This window comes from Grus americana, chromosome 3 (genome assembly GCF_028858705.1).
Source record: "Grus americana isolate bGruAme1 chromosome 3, bGruAme1.mat, whole genome shotgun sequence".
Classification (NCBI taxonomy): Eukaryota; Metazoa; Chordata; class Aves; order Gruiformes; family Gruidae; genus Grus; species Grus americana.
In genome coordinates, this window is record NC_072854.1 from 100,974,769 (window position 1) to 100,993,061 (window position 18,293).

Below are 18,293 nucleotides of genomic sequence, written 5' to 3' on the forward strand. Positions count from 1 at the left end.
GAAAAGCAGCAAAGCATTGCTCTAATGAGTGAATTAAAAATAATGGTGCTTTGGTATACAGAGATAACTTCAATATAAGATGACGAACAATTTTATTTTCCAACTATGGCATCAACTCAGATATTTCTGGAGCCTTTTTACCAATTCTACCTATGTCTTTCTCACACTGTGGAGTCCTCTCTGCTCTAGTCTCAGTAACCAGAAATTAGCAACTGTTATCTCAGGTAAAATACAGTTTGAAGAGAAGTCTTTGGCCAAAGACAAATATCACAAACTAGGCGGTGGTCCAGTAAAGAGCTCAAGTCCTCAGCGTGCATATTAAGAGCAATGGCAAAGACAGGTAAAAAGAACTATTTTATCTTGAAGCCCAGATGTTGCACAGCAGATTAAAAGTAAACCACATAGAAACAAGTAAAAGACACCTCCCACAGGGAAAGGACCGTTTTTGTTGAGGGTATAACACCAAGGAAGACTTATTATCTGTCCCCGAACACAACTGAGTTGCCAAGCACTATTTTTACTGTCTTCTGCCTATGTGCTGTGAAGAGATAAAAGGACCCAGCAAGGGAATATTGTGTTTCACAGTATATTTCTGAAGGACAGATGCTTGCTTACGCAAGTCTGAAGATGGTTCAGAACTAGCAGAACGCATGTGTGGGCTCAGGACAGAAGTCTAGGATTACCTGGCCTCATGTGCAGTTTCCATTGTAAGCTGCAGATATTCCTCACCTCCACCTTCACTTCTCAGTTACCTAATGGGTAACCACTCTACAACTCAATAACCTAGTTTTGCCTGGTATTTTTCCAAAAATGTACCTACTAGTGTGAAAACATTATCACAAGAGCTTATAAGATGCTCATCAGAAACAATTTATGAGCTGGCACTTTAATGGATTAGCAAAGTAGCATAAGTGATCCCAATATTGTGAGAGGCTAATGGAACACAGCATACCACTTTCCTGCTTGAATCCATCCAGGCTCTTGTATGAATCAATACAGCACCAGAATATTTGAATCTCAGGATATAAACTCCACTTTTAAGAGTTTAAGAAGCGATCATCGTTACATGCATTTTGAATGAATATTAATGCAGAGTGGAAAACAACTGGTTTTCCAATAATGCTACACTGGCTGTCGCTATTTAGCAATTGTAAGTGCTAGTGTATTTAGAAGTGTTTTCAAACGTATTTATAAATTATCCAGAGTTATTTTTACAAGTGGAACTTTTTAATAATAACTGAGATAAATTAGAGATGAAATGTTTGGAAAAAAATCTTAAACTGTGGAACAAGCCCTTCCTGTACTAGATAAGGCAAAGCTAAACCCTGTATTTATACTAAACATACTGCCACTATCATCGTTCTCTGCCTATCAGATGGCTCAGCTGGCACCTGTGTTTTAAAAGAACATCCTCTTTAAGGAGACTTAAAGTCTGAGAAAGTCTGATGTTACAAAAATCTCTACACAGATGATCCAAACGGCTGAAAGCCACTGCTCTAACTGCAGCAGGGTCATTCTCAACATCGGCTGCAAGGTCTGCCAGATCTAGCGTTGAAAGAGGCAGGAAATAGTTTCTTCTTTTCAATGAGGTATGTAAACATTGTCAATGTGGTCCAGCATGAGCATCATCTTGGCTCTACCCCACCTTTGTGCTTCCAGTGTCAGGAATGCCACTAACAGCAAACGGTTTGCTGATCTCCTCAAGAAAATCACAGAGAATTACAGAATCACAGACTGGCAGGGTTAGAAGGGACCTCTGGAGTTCATCTAGTCCAACCCCCCGCTAAAGCAGGATCAGCTACAGCATGTTGCACAGGATCACGTCCAGGCGGGTTCTGAATATCTCCAGAGAAGACGACTCCACAACCTCTCTGGGCAGCCTGTTCCAGTCACCCTCACAGTGAAGAAGTTTTTCCTCATATTCAGATGGAACTTGCGGTGTTCCAGTTTGTGCCCATTGCCCCTTGTCCTGTTGCTGGGCACCACTGAACAGAGTCTGGCCCCTTCCTCTAGACATCCACCCTTTAGATATTTATAAGCATTGATCAGATCCCCTCTCAGTCTTCTCTAGACTGAACAGACCCAGCTCTCTCAGCCTTTCCTCATGAGAGATGCTCAAGTCCCTTAATCAACTTTGTAGCCCTCCACTGGACTCTCTCCAGTAGTTCTCTGCATTTCCCTAACTGGGGAGCCCAGAACTGGACACAATATTCCAGATGTGTCCTCTCCAGGGCAGAGTAGAGGGGGAGGATAACCTCCCTTGACCTGTTGGCCGCACTCTTCTGAATGCACCCCAGGATACCATTGGCCTTCTTGGCTAGGAGGGCACACTGCTGGCTCAATGGAGAGCTTGTTGTCCACCAGGACTCCCAGGTCCTTCTCCACAGAGCTGCTTCCCAGCAGGTCAACCCCTAACCTGTACTGGTGCTTGGGGTTATTCCTCCCTAGCTGCAGGACCCTACACTTACCCTTGTTGAATTTCATTTGGTTCCTCTTCACCCAACTTTCTAGTCTGTCCAGATCTCACTGCATGGCAGCACAACCTTCTGGTGTGTTGGCCACTCCTCCCAGTTTTGTATCATCAGCGAATTTGCTCAGAGTACACTCTGTCCCCTCATCCAGGTCATTACCACCACATAAAACTGTCCTGACAATGAACAAGGTCAACATGTAATTTCTGAAGCTTCTAGATTCTCTTGGGCACTTGAATCTTTCTAACTTTTGGACAAAACTAACCTCACATTGCATGAAAAGAGTGTCTTTGTTCCTGATGTGGCAAACAAGGAATTTAATAGCACTGGATAAGATAATTTGACCAAAAAAATTCAAGTGGAATGGAAATACCTCCTCCTTTCACTTCTCATCGAGGGAGCTGGGGAGGGGGCTAAACTTCAAAAAAAGCAGTGCCACCACAGGCTGCATCCTGAGAAGTTAAAAGTGGTGGTGGAAGTAAAGATGTACTCCAATGGGAATCTGCAAAGCTGTCTCAGTAACAAAGCACTATCTTTGGAGGTGACCCATCTGCAGCTGCAAGGTGACAACGGCCACGGGACACTCCACGTAGCCAACTGAGGGATGTCAACTTTCTTAAACCACTACACAAATGTGTTTCTATGTCCCAAACCAGAATATATTAGTATAAACAACAGTCCAGGAAAGAAGAAAAGATTTTTAAAAAAGGAGATGTTACTGCCAAAGACATGTTGGCATAAGTGAGAAATTGTGGAGACTGAACCTACTAATAGGTCATTTCTCAAACAACCCCAAATAATTTTCAGAAATACAGCATTTTCAGAAACATTTGATCTCTTTTAAATGGTCCTTATTGGAGAAAAAATCTCTAATTCTGTATTAAAATTCTAAAGTTCATAGATACCACCTTGAAGTACTAATTGTCATTCATCATCTGTCCTACCCTGACTTAAAAGTTCTTTATTACCCCTACACCTTCTAAATCATAATATTATTTACTGTTTCAATGACTCTTTAAATAAACTCAACATGATGGAGGTTGTTGGTCAATCTCAGGCATGACCAAAAATAAGTTACTTGTGTAAAAAAAGCATATTAAAATATATTGCCAAACTGGATGCCCTTCATAGACATTTCTGCAAAACTCATTCAGCAACCACAATGTATTCAGTCTTATTTATAGCTAGGAGCCTGGGTTATTTCAATAAATCTGTATCAATGTAGACACAAAAAAAGAACTTCCTCAGTAGATGAAAGCTCGTTTCAACAGTAGCACAGTACAAAAACCTGTACAAGAAAGAAAGGTGACATAGTACTCATCCGCATTATGGCACAAAGATAGCTGAGTTAGCTGGAAATAGCGTGGTGCTCTCATGCAGCATAAATGCAGCTATCCTCTGCGGTGGAGGCAATTACGGCTGGCTCTGAATTCAGGGCCTCTACCCCACAACCACTATTGCACAGTGCAAAAGCAGGAGATTGTCATACAAGGGCACGACCCAACAGGAAGCTAATGCAAAAAAACCCCCAACCCCATGCCATTCTTGACCGAGGGGAAGCTAAGCATCAAACTAACTTCATACCCAGGGGTTTTTCAGGTTTTAACTCTTGGGTTTTCACAACAGAACTGCAACACAGGGGACATCTTACTACTAGAGAAACTTGGAGACCAGCTGAGAAACACCAAGTCAGTTAGACTAAGGAAGTGACTGGTGTAAGAAGAAAAGAAATAATCCCAAAACTCAACTCACTGTGAGGAAATGGTGGGAGCCGAGAATAGCAGCCAGCGTGCAGTTTTGCTACACAGACACCAAATCACTCAGCTTACTTTTGCTGAGTCTAACTGCAGTGAATCTGGATTTATGGTCAATGCACATCACAAAATGACCCAAGCGTAAAGCTAAACCATTCTGAGAAGAGAAAACAAACCTTTTCAACAGACTCATTAAAAGGCAAGTCTCGTAGTGATGCCTCTAGTTAGAGATGCCTTGCACCTTCCAGCCTTTTTTTTTTTTTTGGTGCTTACTGCTTTAACAGATGGGTTGAAATTTCCCCCCCAAACAAAGCCAGAGCCATTTGACCTGGAACAAGTTAATTAGATATTTTGAATATTATGTTTCAGAGAGCAAACCCAGTGTTTCAGCACTTTCCAATGAGTTCTGAGACAAGCGTGTCACGGTCAAAAAATTATTTGATAGTTAAAAGGGTAAGTTCTCACACCTTTGTGTTTTCAAGAATTTGACATTTGGTAATTGTCCTTTTTCCTAGGGAAATGTCTTTTGACATCTTGAGGAAAATCAGGTCATAGCTTAGCCTAATTATGAACTTCTGAAAAATATGTCATTTGTACAGAAAACTGAAGTTTGAAAAGCAATCAACTCATTATCAAAATTGAGCTTTCAAACAAAAAAAATTACTGGATTAAACTGAACCTTTCCATCAGTTAGAAAAGCATCTGAAAATGAAAAAAAAAAAAGCAACCATAAGGCTGGTTGCTTTGTCCTCTACACTCCTCTGTTGCTCACTAAGTAGGATGAAAAAGAAATAATCCTGCAGTAAAAGGGCAGGCTATGAGAAAAGGAAAACACTAGATTTCAAAGACCGTAAGGGAGACAGGTTGAAAGGACCAACTGAGCGACCAGAACAAAAGAGGCTCTGCAGTCTCCTCTGCTCCAGTTCGAGTAGCACAGAAAATGTTGCTTTTTTTTTACCCCACTGTTGTCATGCATCAATTCCTCACTCTGGACTACTATAAAAAGGGGAAAAGCATGTTTAAATCCTGATTCTTTTTTCATACAGTAGAGAGGGCATCTGGTAAAAACTTTCTTTACTTTTTTCCAAAGGGTGGGGGGTTTGGTTTTTTTTGCTATAACTCAGTTAAAAGAAATTATGAGAAACTAGTGCGCTAGAGCATACAGACTCATGCAGAACTTTCTCTCTCCCCAGTTATTTAAAAGTTACCCTTAAAATTTATTTCAAATGTAATCTCCCAAGACATTCCACATTACAAACAACGAGCAAAACTTTATTGCACCGAATGAAGGAAAAGGGGGGGAAATACCAGTCCAGACATACTCGATATACATTTCCTTAAAATTTCAGAGAACATCTACGTCAAACACAGAAAAGCAAAACCACCTCTGACATTTTCCATCTTTGGAAGACATTTCTGATATTTCCATCTTGTTAAAGATGAAGTCTACTTTGCGTTGGGTTTTCCTTTGCTAAGTTTGTTTCACAGAGTTAAAGAAATGCACCAACTTTACAAGGGACATCTCAGGGCTCAACACAGCACAGGCCTTTTCAAACCTCACTTGTTGATTTAATCCTTGCCTACACTGTTAAGGACAAAGAGTAGTTAATAGCCAATTGTTATCGAAGTTAAGAATTGCTGAGGAACCACCTAAAATTTGTGACCTGCAGAATAAGCGCTGGCATTCCCAGGTGACAACCCCAGATACTCTAATGGCTCTGTTACAGCAATGTTTTGGTCTCCACGTGGAAGATGAACTTCAAGAAGAGGTTTAGGTTTCCTGGTCAAGCCATATCGCTACACAGGTCTGGTGTATCATCCTTTGCCCCACGGCCTGACTAGCTCTCAGGGAGCAACACTGCACAAAAACCTCCCAGGACACTTTTCAGCACGTTAAAAGGACACACTGGGGACAAGAGGAAGGAGGTTGACATGGCAAGGGTCAGCTAGCTGGTCACAGAGTACAGCTGTTTGTACCATGTGCTGTTTTACCAGCGTAAAGGGTTTTGGTGTTTTTTTCCAGAACTGCTCCTGATTAAGATCTGACACAGAAACAGGCAGGAAGCACCACTGGATTTTCAGACAAGTGAGGACACGACCTAGGAGGCACACGTGCAAAGCTCCTGAGAGACAGTTTTCCACTGACCACACCTACAATTTCAAAAACAAGCTCTAAGAAATTGATGCCAGCCCACTGGGCTTCAATTATCCGGCTTCCCAATCCTAGAAAAGGTTCAATAAAGTGATAGCAGAGTGTAAGGTTTTCTTTAACACCAGAAACCCTCCAGGAGAAAACGTTGTTCCCTACTCTTCCCTGTCCGCCACCCCCAGTTTCCCAGGCATGTACTCTGTCTTCACAGGTTCTAAGTGGTACCAACAACTCATCAATACATGATTTAAAGTTGTCAAAACCCTGAAGGTGCCCATCACATTACAGCATTCTGCTAAAAAAAAAATCCCTAATGAGTAAAGTCAGGTGATCTGGGGAAAAAAAAGAATTAAAAAAAAATCAGTTGCCCTGAAGGGAATCCAACAGGAAAATTTCTGTATAAGCAATAGAAAGGGATGATGCAACATGAGTGAATTAATGTACACATGCTGTTCGGTTGCTCTCTGCTAATCCTGCCATGGATAAATATATCCTTTACATAAAGCAGAAAAATATTTTTAAAGCCACATAAAAACATCTTAAAAAAATTTTATTGTCAAAACCACTGAAGGTGAAAATTCACTGTATTCATTCCAACCTACAGCTCTAATTCCAGATACATTAAAAGGTCTTAGCACATCATAGCTAGATGATACACTAAATCTAGAAAAAAGGATACAAAAGCGATACAACTTTTTTGGTATAGAATTATCCTGGGTAGTCAAAGAGAAGAGTTGCCGAAGGACCTGACAATAGTTGCACAGGAAATTAAACGTCAGTAAATGCAAGGCAATGAACACTGGGGAAGAAAAAAGCACCAGCAACTACACACGCACTGCCACAGGCCCTACAATTAGCTACGATTGCTCTGGTAAGCGATCCTGAAATCATTGCGGGGGATTCAGGATGTCAATCAATCCCCAAACCAGTTATAGCAGAACCAGAGAAGGCGCAGACAAAAGTAACAAGATAATCAGGGAAAGGCACTGTGTAAGGAGACACCAAATAGATGTAATCTCCTCGCACTGGGAGGGGGCAGGGACAGCTAAGGCAGGACATGAGGAAGCTCTGTGAAAATCACAGGTCATGGAGAGCATCACTGAGGAATGATTCATCCACCACTGGCAGGACATGGGAACCAGGGTGCACCCACTGAAGGCATCAGGTGGAGAACTGAACACAGGCAAAAAGGAAGTGGTCCCATCTGCCACCCTCAAGAAGAGTTACACGTTGTGTCACCGGAAATTGTAAAAGTCTAAGTAGAAGCAGGTTAAAAATGGCATTAAACAAGTTCATGAAGGCCAGGTCCGTCAGCACCTATCGAAAGAGTGATCCAGATGCGACACCTGCTCAGAACACGTTCCAGCCACCGCGTGTTTATGTGCAGAGGGATGGCGTGTGGGCTGCCTTCCTGCGCCTCTGCTGCTGCTGCCCACCCTCAGAGCCAGGGTACCTTGTTCAATGCGTCTTTAAGAATTGCTACTTTGCATCCAACTAAAGCCCTTACAGTCCAGAGACCACGTGCCTAAACCTGCCGTGCCAATTGAAGAATTACCAGGACTGGAGAGTTAGCCAAAGCTCCAGTTAAAACCAAGACACTCAGTTCTTATTTCAGAGGTATTACATCCAGCTCTCAGCCGTCAGAGACATGCTGCTGCATCTGTTTCCATTTGGGACATACTTCAAATGTTTTTACAGGGTCAGCCATAACAACTCGAGGTTATTAACAAAAAATACAAAAAAAAAAAAATTAAAAGAGGCTTGCCCCTGTCTACTAAAACGCTAAACCAGAAATTTAGACACTCAGGAAGACAACAAACCTACACCCAACAACAAACATTTTCTAATATTTTTTCTTAGACTTTTAGTACTACAAGAACTGTAGCATTCAAGTTCAATGCCAGGAAGGTTACATCATCTTTATGCTCATGCTCAAAAATAGGGTTTGAATACACACGTTTAAAAGCAGGAAGTTAATTCAACTTAGGATAACTTTCTCTCTTTTTTAAAGGAAGTATTTTTGGAAATACTCTTTAGTAAAATTCTAAATACATTCAACTTGCAATTACCCCAGCGATCTGAGAGAGTACTAAGGTGACCTGAATAAAGCACAATAGATATTATGATACCTTACATAAATTAGGGTGTAAGTATGTTCACCTTTGGAAAAACTTGAAGGCAGATTCTATAAAAAGCAGGGACAGATTTAAACATGACTGTGGAAAGACGCTCCAGGGAGCAGCCTGTATTCTGCATCACACAACACTGACACAGCAGTGATGCTGGAGAAGGTCATTCCCAGTTAAACTGCCACCTATGGGATCCACACATGGCTATCTGAAAGTTTACTGTAGAAGTCTAAAAGCTCTCCAAATCAGTAAAAGGGAATTAAGACAAATTAATGCAATTTTGGGATAAAATGTGATCAACTTATTTGGTATAGGAAGAGTGTTAAAATATTTCTGGAGATTTCAGACTTAGAATTAACTGCAAACCAAAAGCAAAATGCAACTTCCGTCTCCATTAGTTTAGGTCTTGAGACAAAGAACTGCCGAGGAGAAAAGTTTTAATAGTATCCCATCCTACGTGTCAATGAGATTTGCTACTATTTCCAGAGTGTTGCTCTGTTCAACTATTAAGAGTATACTTTGAGTGAAAAAGCTGACATTTCTTTGTCAGAAAGTTGAATACAATATATAATAATCTCTCAGGACATCTGTTATTTAATAACACAGTGTTTTTTTAATTAAAAAAAAAAAATCAAGTTGGGTTTACCAACACCTTAACATTAAAGTGGAAAAGATGACCTAACCATCAAATACATTCCCCATAACTATATTAAGCCACAGGACATTAGTAAAAAACTTAAATGTGCTAAGATATGGAATGGTCACTGAACTTTTCAAAAGAAAACTGTGTTGTGTTCAGATAATATGAGTTGCCCACCTGTATGAGACGTACATACAAAAGACATTGCTACTGATTTCCCGTATCCTGAAACATGATGTTACTAATTTGTGAATACTTGTTTTTTAGTATTTTAGTTCAATGTAAGAGTAGAAGGTTTATTTCCTACCTGTAATGTACATGTGTAACTGTTGGTTGTCGGTAGCCAAGAATCCAAGTTTGGATGTCTATAGGTTCGCCTTTGGGATACGCAATGGTTGTATCTATCACCCACTGGAGGCCTTTTGATTTGCTCTCTAGGAAGAAAAAGACATATGGTATTGAAAGTAATCAGAAAGTGCATGTCACTTACTTGACAGTTATTCCATTTTTATACTACTTCATGAGGTATGAGGCACAAATAAAATAAGGCAGCTAAAAATCACATCCAGATTTCATTTCTGAGCACAGAAATACTCTTAAAAACTTCAGCTAGACCAGGATTTTACTTTCATGGTTACTTTTGTTGTTCTTACATATTATAGTACGCAGAACAGAACAAGTTCACTCACTGGGTGTGAGTATAGTCACATAACATGTTGACCAAATGTTAGGTGCTTCCCCCCATTCACCAAAAGGAAAATTAAAAAAAAAAAAAAAAATCCAACTTTCTTGGTCTGTGCTTTAAGCACATTTACGACTGGGCCTTCATAAGAGCTTGTAGTTGCAGCTCCGTGATGAAGCAACAGCCATGCAGATCCATCAAAAGGTTCTCAAAAATCTGAATTAGAGGAAAAAGAGGAAATACACCACTTTGTGTATTAAAGACAAGAAAGCAACGAATGGAAGAGTTTTTCCAACAGAGAATAGATTGCATCCATAAGGTCCCAGAAAGACTGATACCGATACATGTTCATATGCTGCTCAGCATATTTAGAAACTGCAAAAAGGATCAAAGGAGGTGAAAATATTGGCTATAAAGATTATTCAGGAGAGTCAAATTTAAACCTGAACATAGTTTACTACCAGCAATAGTCAAGGTCAGGTATCAACCTAGCCATGACCTTTCTCTGGCATGTCTTGAATTCACAGGTCTGCAGAAGAGGGAGAGCAGCGTATCTGGAAAGCAAACCAGGAAGGAGGGGCACATTGCCAAGATGGCACTTTGAGTTTAGCTTGGCGATTTTATAGCTACTCTGTGGGAACTGAAGCTGCCTTGTATCTGAGGTCATGTTATGTTCAGGCTAGTACAGTAATATACTTAATTAATGCTTAACACACTAGTATAGTAATATGCTTACATCATACCCAGCAATATCTTAAAGCATTTAAAAAGTTGACTAGTAAAACCAGCCACCTGTTGGCAGAAGCATGTAAGAGGTGTTAGGTCTTAGTACAAAGAACAAGACTCTTCAAGCCTGCAGCTGAGATAGCTATGAAAGAAATATGATAGTGGTTGACAAAAACACTACTGGCATGAAGAACGTGCACAGGGATGGACTGTTCCTCATCTTTCTCAATACAAGAATAGACGCATTCAAAATGAAGCCAAGAGGAAACGTTTTCAAAGCAAACAGAGAAATGATTCTTTGTGCAGAGAGGAATAAAACTGTGGGAAACTCCTTGCCAAAGGACGTCAAGGATGACAAGAGTTGGGTTCAAGAGGAAACTGGACAAATACATGGAAGAAATCTGTTGGAGGGTTAACTAAACAAGCAGAAACCCTCATCTGGCTTGGAAACCTACCACAGTGGAAACAGTCAGAACCTAGGAGAGTCTGCAGGAGAAGTATGATGCACATTTGCTGCGTTCACAGTCTTCCTCTGATATCCACTTGGAGTCATGGACAAGGTGTTAGGCAAGACAGATGTTTGGTCTTGCCCAGAATCTCAACTCAAATTTTACAGAAGAGCTACCACACACATGAAGAAATTCGCAACACACGGTCTGAGGCACACTCTCAAAGCCACAGTCATTAACACCAAGTAGAACATACGTGCGAGGACTCACAAGTTTCTACCTGCATTTAATTTAATTTAATTTGCATTTAACTTAATTAAGTATGAGAAGACAATTACAGCATCACTATCGTATGTACCTATCAATTATTTTAACAAGCAGCTAGTGTTTTCATGGTGCCTACTTAACTATGGAGTAGCACTGCTACGTTACAAATGCACATATGCTACCTGAAATAAGGCCAGACAGTATTTCCTAATATTCAGGTTATGAATTATTAGTAGCATGCAATGTGCTATTCCAAAATTTGACCAAGTGCAAGCTACGCAGGTCAAGCTGAAGCACCCAATGTCACCTTCTAGAAATACAGTATTTTAAAACCCTGACAGACACGTGAAATGAGAACACGAGGTCCCATTAGAGGCTCCAAGCTCGCCAGCATCATGACAGAGTGCTTGTCAAGTCTCTCTGAAGAAAAGCACTAAGTACAGAGTCCTTCATTTTAAAAGTAGCAATGTATTAGAGAAAAGCCAATGTGAAATTAATAGTAAATCCACAGAAGTATTCATTTAGAAATGGATTTCGGAACAAAGCCATTCAATTTATTATTTTCCCAGATGTAAAGTAAGAATGGATAAAGACAAGTAAATTGTCTGAGTAAGCAACAAAGACCATTAATTGCAATTAAAAAGTGCCAGATGAATATGGGCACATTAACTTCTTATTTACAGTAAAATGTTTTAAAATAATTTATTAAATATTTAGCTAGCATTTCAAACTGTTCTTTCAGTGGATAATGGTTCAAACTTCATTACAGAAAGACTCCTGCAGTCCTCTTCTGTGCTGATTTCCTACCTTCTGCTTTTGTGGAGCAGAGCTGCTGCACGGATTCCTCAAGACCAGCTCCAAACCCATCTCTAGCCCCTTCCAGGGCAGGGTGGGGAAAAAACCCTGCCTCTGACAGTCCACCAGCAACTCCAGGTTAGAGGAAAAAAAAAAAAAAAAAATACTGAAGGTAACATCAGCCTCCATAGACCCTCCCTTCGAGAAAGCAGGTCTTAGCGCAGCTCTCTCCATGTGCAATTACCAAGATGTGCTATGAAATCAGAGTCACAGGCATATTTCTGCATCCTCTAGTTTAAAATAAGCCTTACATAATAATTCAAGATCTCACATTGCCAAAAAAACCTAAGTCACTAAGGATTTCAGAAAATTAATTTTGAAATAAATCTTGATGTCCTTTTGGGGGGGGTTATACTGTGTTGTGAGCATATTTATTTTAAAGTCACAAAGCTCTAACAGATCCTGAAACTGAAAAAGAAACAGACAACTCCACTCGGTATGCCTGAAGATGGTGCTTTCCAGCCTAAGCAGACCTTTGAACAAGAATAAACCCTATTATTTTTAAAATGGAGCACACTAACAGGAACTCAGAACAGAAAGACTGTTGCATTAGTTATAATACAGTGTGAATCTCAGGCCTGGCATTTGTAGCTGAAAAAAAGGGAGTTGCACATACTTGTTCAAGAACTCCCCTCGCCAAGTTTGGCTTGGCCAACACAGCCACAGATGGTTCTGACAGCCAAACCCTTTTGAACCTTCTACCTATCATTAAAAGACACCCTCATCCTTCATTTCTAGTACCTGCTGAAAGACTGAGCAGTGTGGCTGCCACTGAATGCAGAAGAAGAAACTGCTGCAGAGGACAAATTTAAGCCGATCTCTCCGAGGACTCATTTTTCTTCTGTGGTGTCAGTCTGCTTGCTACTTTCAGCACAGGTGGAAGATTTTGATTTTTCAAATTGCCTCAAAATGTTAGCGGTCTGATTCTTTTTTAAGTAGTACATAAATGTTCAAAATAGGCCTGCAGGCATCTGTCCTACACTGTTGCATCCAAACCATGTAGTAATAATGTACCTTAGTATGAATGGTACATACTTGCCTTATGAGTGCTAAGACAAGACTGAACAATCACATGTAACAGCCTAGACAAAAAAAACACCACAAAAAACCCAACAACAAAACCCGCAAACAACAACAAAAAACCAACCCCGCCAAAAAATCAAAAAAACCCCAGTCTCCTAACTTGTTGGTGGTTTTTTTTGGGGGGGTGGGGTTTTTGTTTGGTTTTGAGTTTGGTTTTTTTAAATCACCAGCAGAGGCAATCTTCATAACTTGTTGCCATATTTTTGTTCTAGCTTTGGATTCAGTGCCAGTAAGTTGCTTAATACTTAGTTATCAGCATTGTCAAGACATGCGGTGCTCTGTCATCCTCTATGGTCCACCCACAGCAGATACTTGATTGTCTACAATCACAAATTTAGTGGGGTTCAGAGCTTCTGTTCATCTCCTCTATGTTCTCCTTGGGGTTACTCTCAATCAATGCTACAAGCCAGATTTGACAACGTGCAGGACTCTTCAAACCCACTAGCAGACCATCAGTGTTTACCACTGAGAAAAACAGCAAGTTATAAAGACAAGTTTCAGCAGTAAACTTCACCTCCAGCCGAGCTCTGGATGGTGTGATACTGCCAAATTGCATCCGAAGTGGAAAAGAATGCACCAGCCAGGCGTGAACCTGAGGACCACAGCTTCCACTTGAAAAAGAAAATATTTAGTAGTGTTCACTAGTATTCAGGTGTGGTTTCCTGAACACTTACATCACTCAAAATGCAGCCAAAAGAGGCTGTTGCCTCCCACTGCGCAGCAGTGCATTCTTGCAACTTGCCGCTTGTCCTCTGCTTGTCCTCGTGTGATCAACTGGACTACTGACCTTAAAATTAACTCTTTTCCCAAAGATTAGCTCTCAGACTGAACATCTTACTCATCATCCCAAGATCTCTCTGTAACAAATCACCTGGAACAAAACAAGAAGCCCCTTTCCAGGATAAAAAAAAAGCCTTCTCATGCTATTCAAGTCACATTCCTCATAACAGTGAATTAAAAAGTTTGATTAAAAAAATCAATTACGAAGTCCAGTGTCCAACTCTGCAGAAGGGAAAATTAAATTTCTCTGAGAAAAATCATCAGAACTGAATGTACTATGTTGCATTTGAAAACAGTAAGATAAGATTTCAATATGGTTCTAACCAAGCTCATAGCAACCTCTTATCAGATAAAAAATTGCTGCATGGTAAAATAAAGCAGAATTAAAAAACCCCACCAAACAACACATATTAGAGCAAGGTTGATCAAAAATAAGCTCTGGAACACATATCTTCAGTGAACAATTACGCCAAACTCCTTTGAATTGCCACCTGTTTAACACTTAGAACATTTTGCTAGTTCTAAAACTCAAAAGAAGATCAATTCTTATTAACTGAAGAAACACTGTACTTGCAACTATGTCAGAGACTAAGCATTCTGTTAAAAAATTAAATGAGCAAAACCAAACCATAAAATAACTGCATATACATCAGTCCCTACATGCTTAAGGTGATGATGGCTATGCGTCAAGTATTTCTGTGCTGCCCGTATTTCTATTCTGCACTAAAACCTTCTCCTGGAATGCAGGCGCTGGCAGCAGCGTTCTGTTTGGGGGCACAGCACATCTGCCTGGAGGGATGCTTTCATCTGACCCCAGAACTAACTTACTCCATCTTTTCAGGGACAGACACCACTTAACTACATTGTCTGTACTTTCTAGCTTCAAAAGCACTCAAGCCATCAAGTGATACTACTACCTTTCCTATATGTTTTTCCATCCTTCTGTTTATTTAAGAATAAAATTGTAAAATTTCATTAAAATTAAACATGTGTTTCGAAAGGCAGCAAAAACAAAAACTGTTTTAGTAATTTAATTTAGTATTTACCAGCAATAAATTACATTTCACCCTGATGAAGGCTAGTACTTGGAACTTTAAATAGGAAAAAAGGCTTGGAAAACTGTTAGGAGGAGGAAATTAAGAATCTAAGAGGCCGCTTGCCTTGGAAAACCAACCGATAAAGAACTGATCAGTTTAAGTACAAGAATAATCAAATAGTATTGATCATCTAGCTCAGGAACATTTGTTCTTCCCGTCACTTTACAGAGGAAGAATCAGGTAATAAACTGTGGGAAATTCGTAACTAGTACAAAAATAAACTGAAAAGGGGACTGAATATTAAGAAAACAAAAATCATAATTAAGGCTAATGAAATTTTGAGGAGGCTACTGAACCTCGCCCTTCACAACATAAACCCACCTATACCAAAGGGATGACAGAAATGAGATTAGAGACTTTATAGAAGGACAGATGATGTAGCATTTAGCTGTTGCACAATTCTTGAACTACTGTTTGAAGGCTGTAACTCCAGTGACATTTGATATACAAAAGCAAATGAGTGGGTGACATGACAAAACAACTGTATGCAACTTGGTCTATCCCAAATCAGGGTGCAGCGTAGCAGTATATTAAGAATGAACCATCTTTTATTATAGTGGCTTTTGTCATCTTTTCTTCTTTCACTGAGTATTATACACCATTCCAGTTGAGAAAGTAGAATGGTGTAAAATTTGCAATGGTATAAAAGCTACAAGGATAATTTTAAAGGAATTAAGTACTAACAAAATGACAGCACTCAAGAACACCACAACTGTGTATCATGACTCATAGCTACCCAGGAAACTCAACAGGAACGGGACATAAGTTTTGATGAGGAGTTACCCTTAATCTAAAACCCAATTTAACTACAATTAGGTGGGGGAGGGAGGTGAACCCCCATCATTATCAGGAAAGCTTGGCAGTAACAAAAAGATCGAGAAAATGATAAATAATGGAGAAGAAAGCTTATTATAGTAAGCTGAATAATTTGGTAACCCAGGACACCAGGAACATTGTTAAATAAGGCACTACAGAGCACAAGAAGAAGTGGTGCAGAGCAAAAATGTTTTCAGTGAGCCAGGAAGTGTGATGCTACTGAGACACAAGCCACTTCACAAGCAAACGAGTACAGTAATAACGTACAAAAAGTTTATACACAATCTCTATGCAAGACACTGGTGAAATCTCTACTGTATAGACTACATCTAGTTCTAGCACCCACAACTCAATGATGGTAACCTAAAAAGGATACGGGCAAGTTTGATTTCACTCAGCTAGGTTTTTTCATGTGGTTTTAAAAAGGGAAAGATAAAAGAGATGAATGTAAAGATGATCACTAATTTGTTAGGCTTCTAACTTTGTAATATAACCGTATCAATTTATATCATTATATTTCATTCAACTGAACGAACATTCTTCAAAAATTTTCTGAAGTGGCAAGAGTACAGTAAAAGCATTTGGAAGGCAGAAGATTAGAGGAAGAGTCTTTTATACAAGAAATAGATCAAGAATTAACCTTTCGAACATCTCTGAAAGGGAAGTTTTACCATGCTAGAAACATTTTCGTGAACTTAAGAGAAGAGAGGACTTAAAATACCTCAGCTTCATTATGTATCAAATATTACGCTTTCCTAACATATAAAATTTATTTTCACTTCTCTTTTTCACCCCTTTTATTATGTTTTCACATCCATTACTCTGAAAGAACAATAGCTAAAATCATGCATTTCTTTCCTATTTTTGCGCACTTCTCTTTCCTTCTGTTTTTGAGTAGGATGGACAGATGTGGTTCCATTGTATTTCTGAGACAATGCCTTTATTTTAGTACCCAGTTAGGTGAATTACTATCAAATGCTCATTTCTCTGGAGTCTAAATCATGTCACTCAGGGGAAAAAAAAGCCAGGCTTGATGTTTAACTAAGTTGATAGCAATCTAAGAGTATGAAAACATAAAATTGGTATTTGATGAGTGCTTTTGGTCCCCTTTTGGTCAAGGGCTGTAATTCATTTGGGGAACTTCTTTCCTTTCATACCTTTTTGCCTTTGAGATGGAAAGAAATAGAACAGGAACAGACCAAACTTTTCTCCTTAAAAAAACCTCAAACTTTTAACAAGGACTGAGGTATTCTGTTTCTCTCTTTTAAACCTAAAATCTTCTAAAACAACACGGGCTTTCTTCAGCCTTTCTTTTCTGAATGTAGCCTGAAAGGAAATATTCTGATGCATTCCACAGCTTGATTTTCAGTTAATTTTAAATCTTCCCTCCACTCCTGCAAGAACATCATCTCCATTCATTTCCTATGTTGACAAGATTAACTTCAAAACTAAAAATCTGGAAGCAATTTCTGTATGAAGGTTCCTGCTAACCCTGCAATTTAAACCTCACGCAGAAAAACCCAAAGTCATCTGCATGTGTGTCTTCATTATTACGGATCTTTGGTTCAAGCTGCCAAATGATTACAATAATTTGGCTATGGAAATACCAGCACCACCCATCAATAAGAAACCACCACAAACTCCCAATCCATTGTTTCTATAGTAAGTAACAGAAATCCACAACTAGGTTAAGTAAGATCTAACCCCGCTCTCCAATGTGCCAAGAAGTTAATTTTAAAAACTGAGAGACTAAAAGCACCAAGTCCCATAAATACAGGCATTATTTATATCCCAGCTATACCCTATAGCCCAGGCATCCCGCAACAATAATGCTGCAAGAATATTCTTATTCCCTCATAACTCTTCTAACATAAGACAGCCAAAACAAGCCTTCAAATCTAGTCATCAGTGACACATAACTCCAGCAACAAAAGAGGACAGTCGTCACAAAAACCTGTAGAGAACAGAACTTGAACTCAACAGAAAATAGTTCAAGAACAGGAATAAAGTATACAGTACTGGATGCAAACAAACTTTTAAAACCAGGAATAAAAACATGAACATAGTTTGCAAATTCCAGAAAGACTTTTACTATAGTTCCATACCACCATAAACCAGCGCAAACCATCAGTCTTGCTGAAAGGAGCAGCCCACCTTCCTGCTCACTCTGAGTGCCCATTCTAGTATCTGATTTTACCCATCATGTGTGTCAAGCCCACCATTCATGCAGCCACACCACAGACTACATCAAATTAAAATTAAGGTCTTTTTTTTTTTTTCTTTCTCTCAACATCAAAAATAAAGTCAGTGCAACTAAAAGTAAATATGAAAACATTTATATAAATACAATGGTCCATTATGGATGTATTTGACATTTAAAGAGACCAATTGTCCT

At 39.4% G+C, this 18,293-nt stretch overlaps 1 protein-coding gene across 6 annotated transcripts in view; it reads right to left on the reverse strand.

The window, feature by feature from the left end:
- The window catches only part of LPGAT1 (lysophosphatidylglycerol acyltransferase 1), a 67,752-nt gene that overhangs the window by 10,735 nt on the left and 38,724 nt on the right, over nt 1–18,293 (reverse strand). For all 6 annotated transcript variants that reach the window (XM_054822982.1, XM_054822985.1, XM_054822986.1 and 3 more), the window contains one exon: nt 9,451–9,577. In XM_054822982.1, coding sequence (XP_054678957.1) covers nt 9,451–9,577 — 127 coding nt within the window. The remainder of the gene's footprint in view (nt 1–9,450; nt 9,578–18,293) is intronic.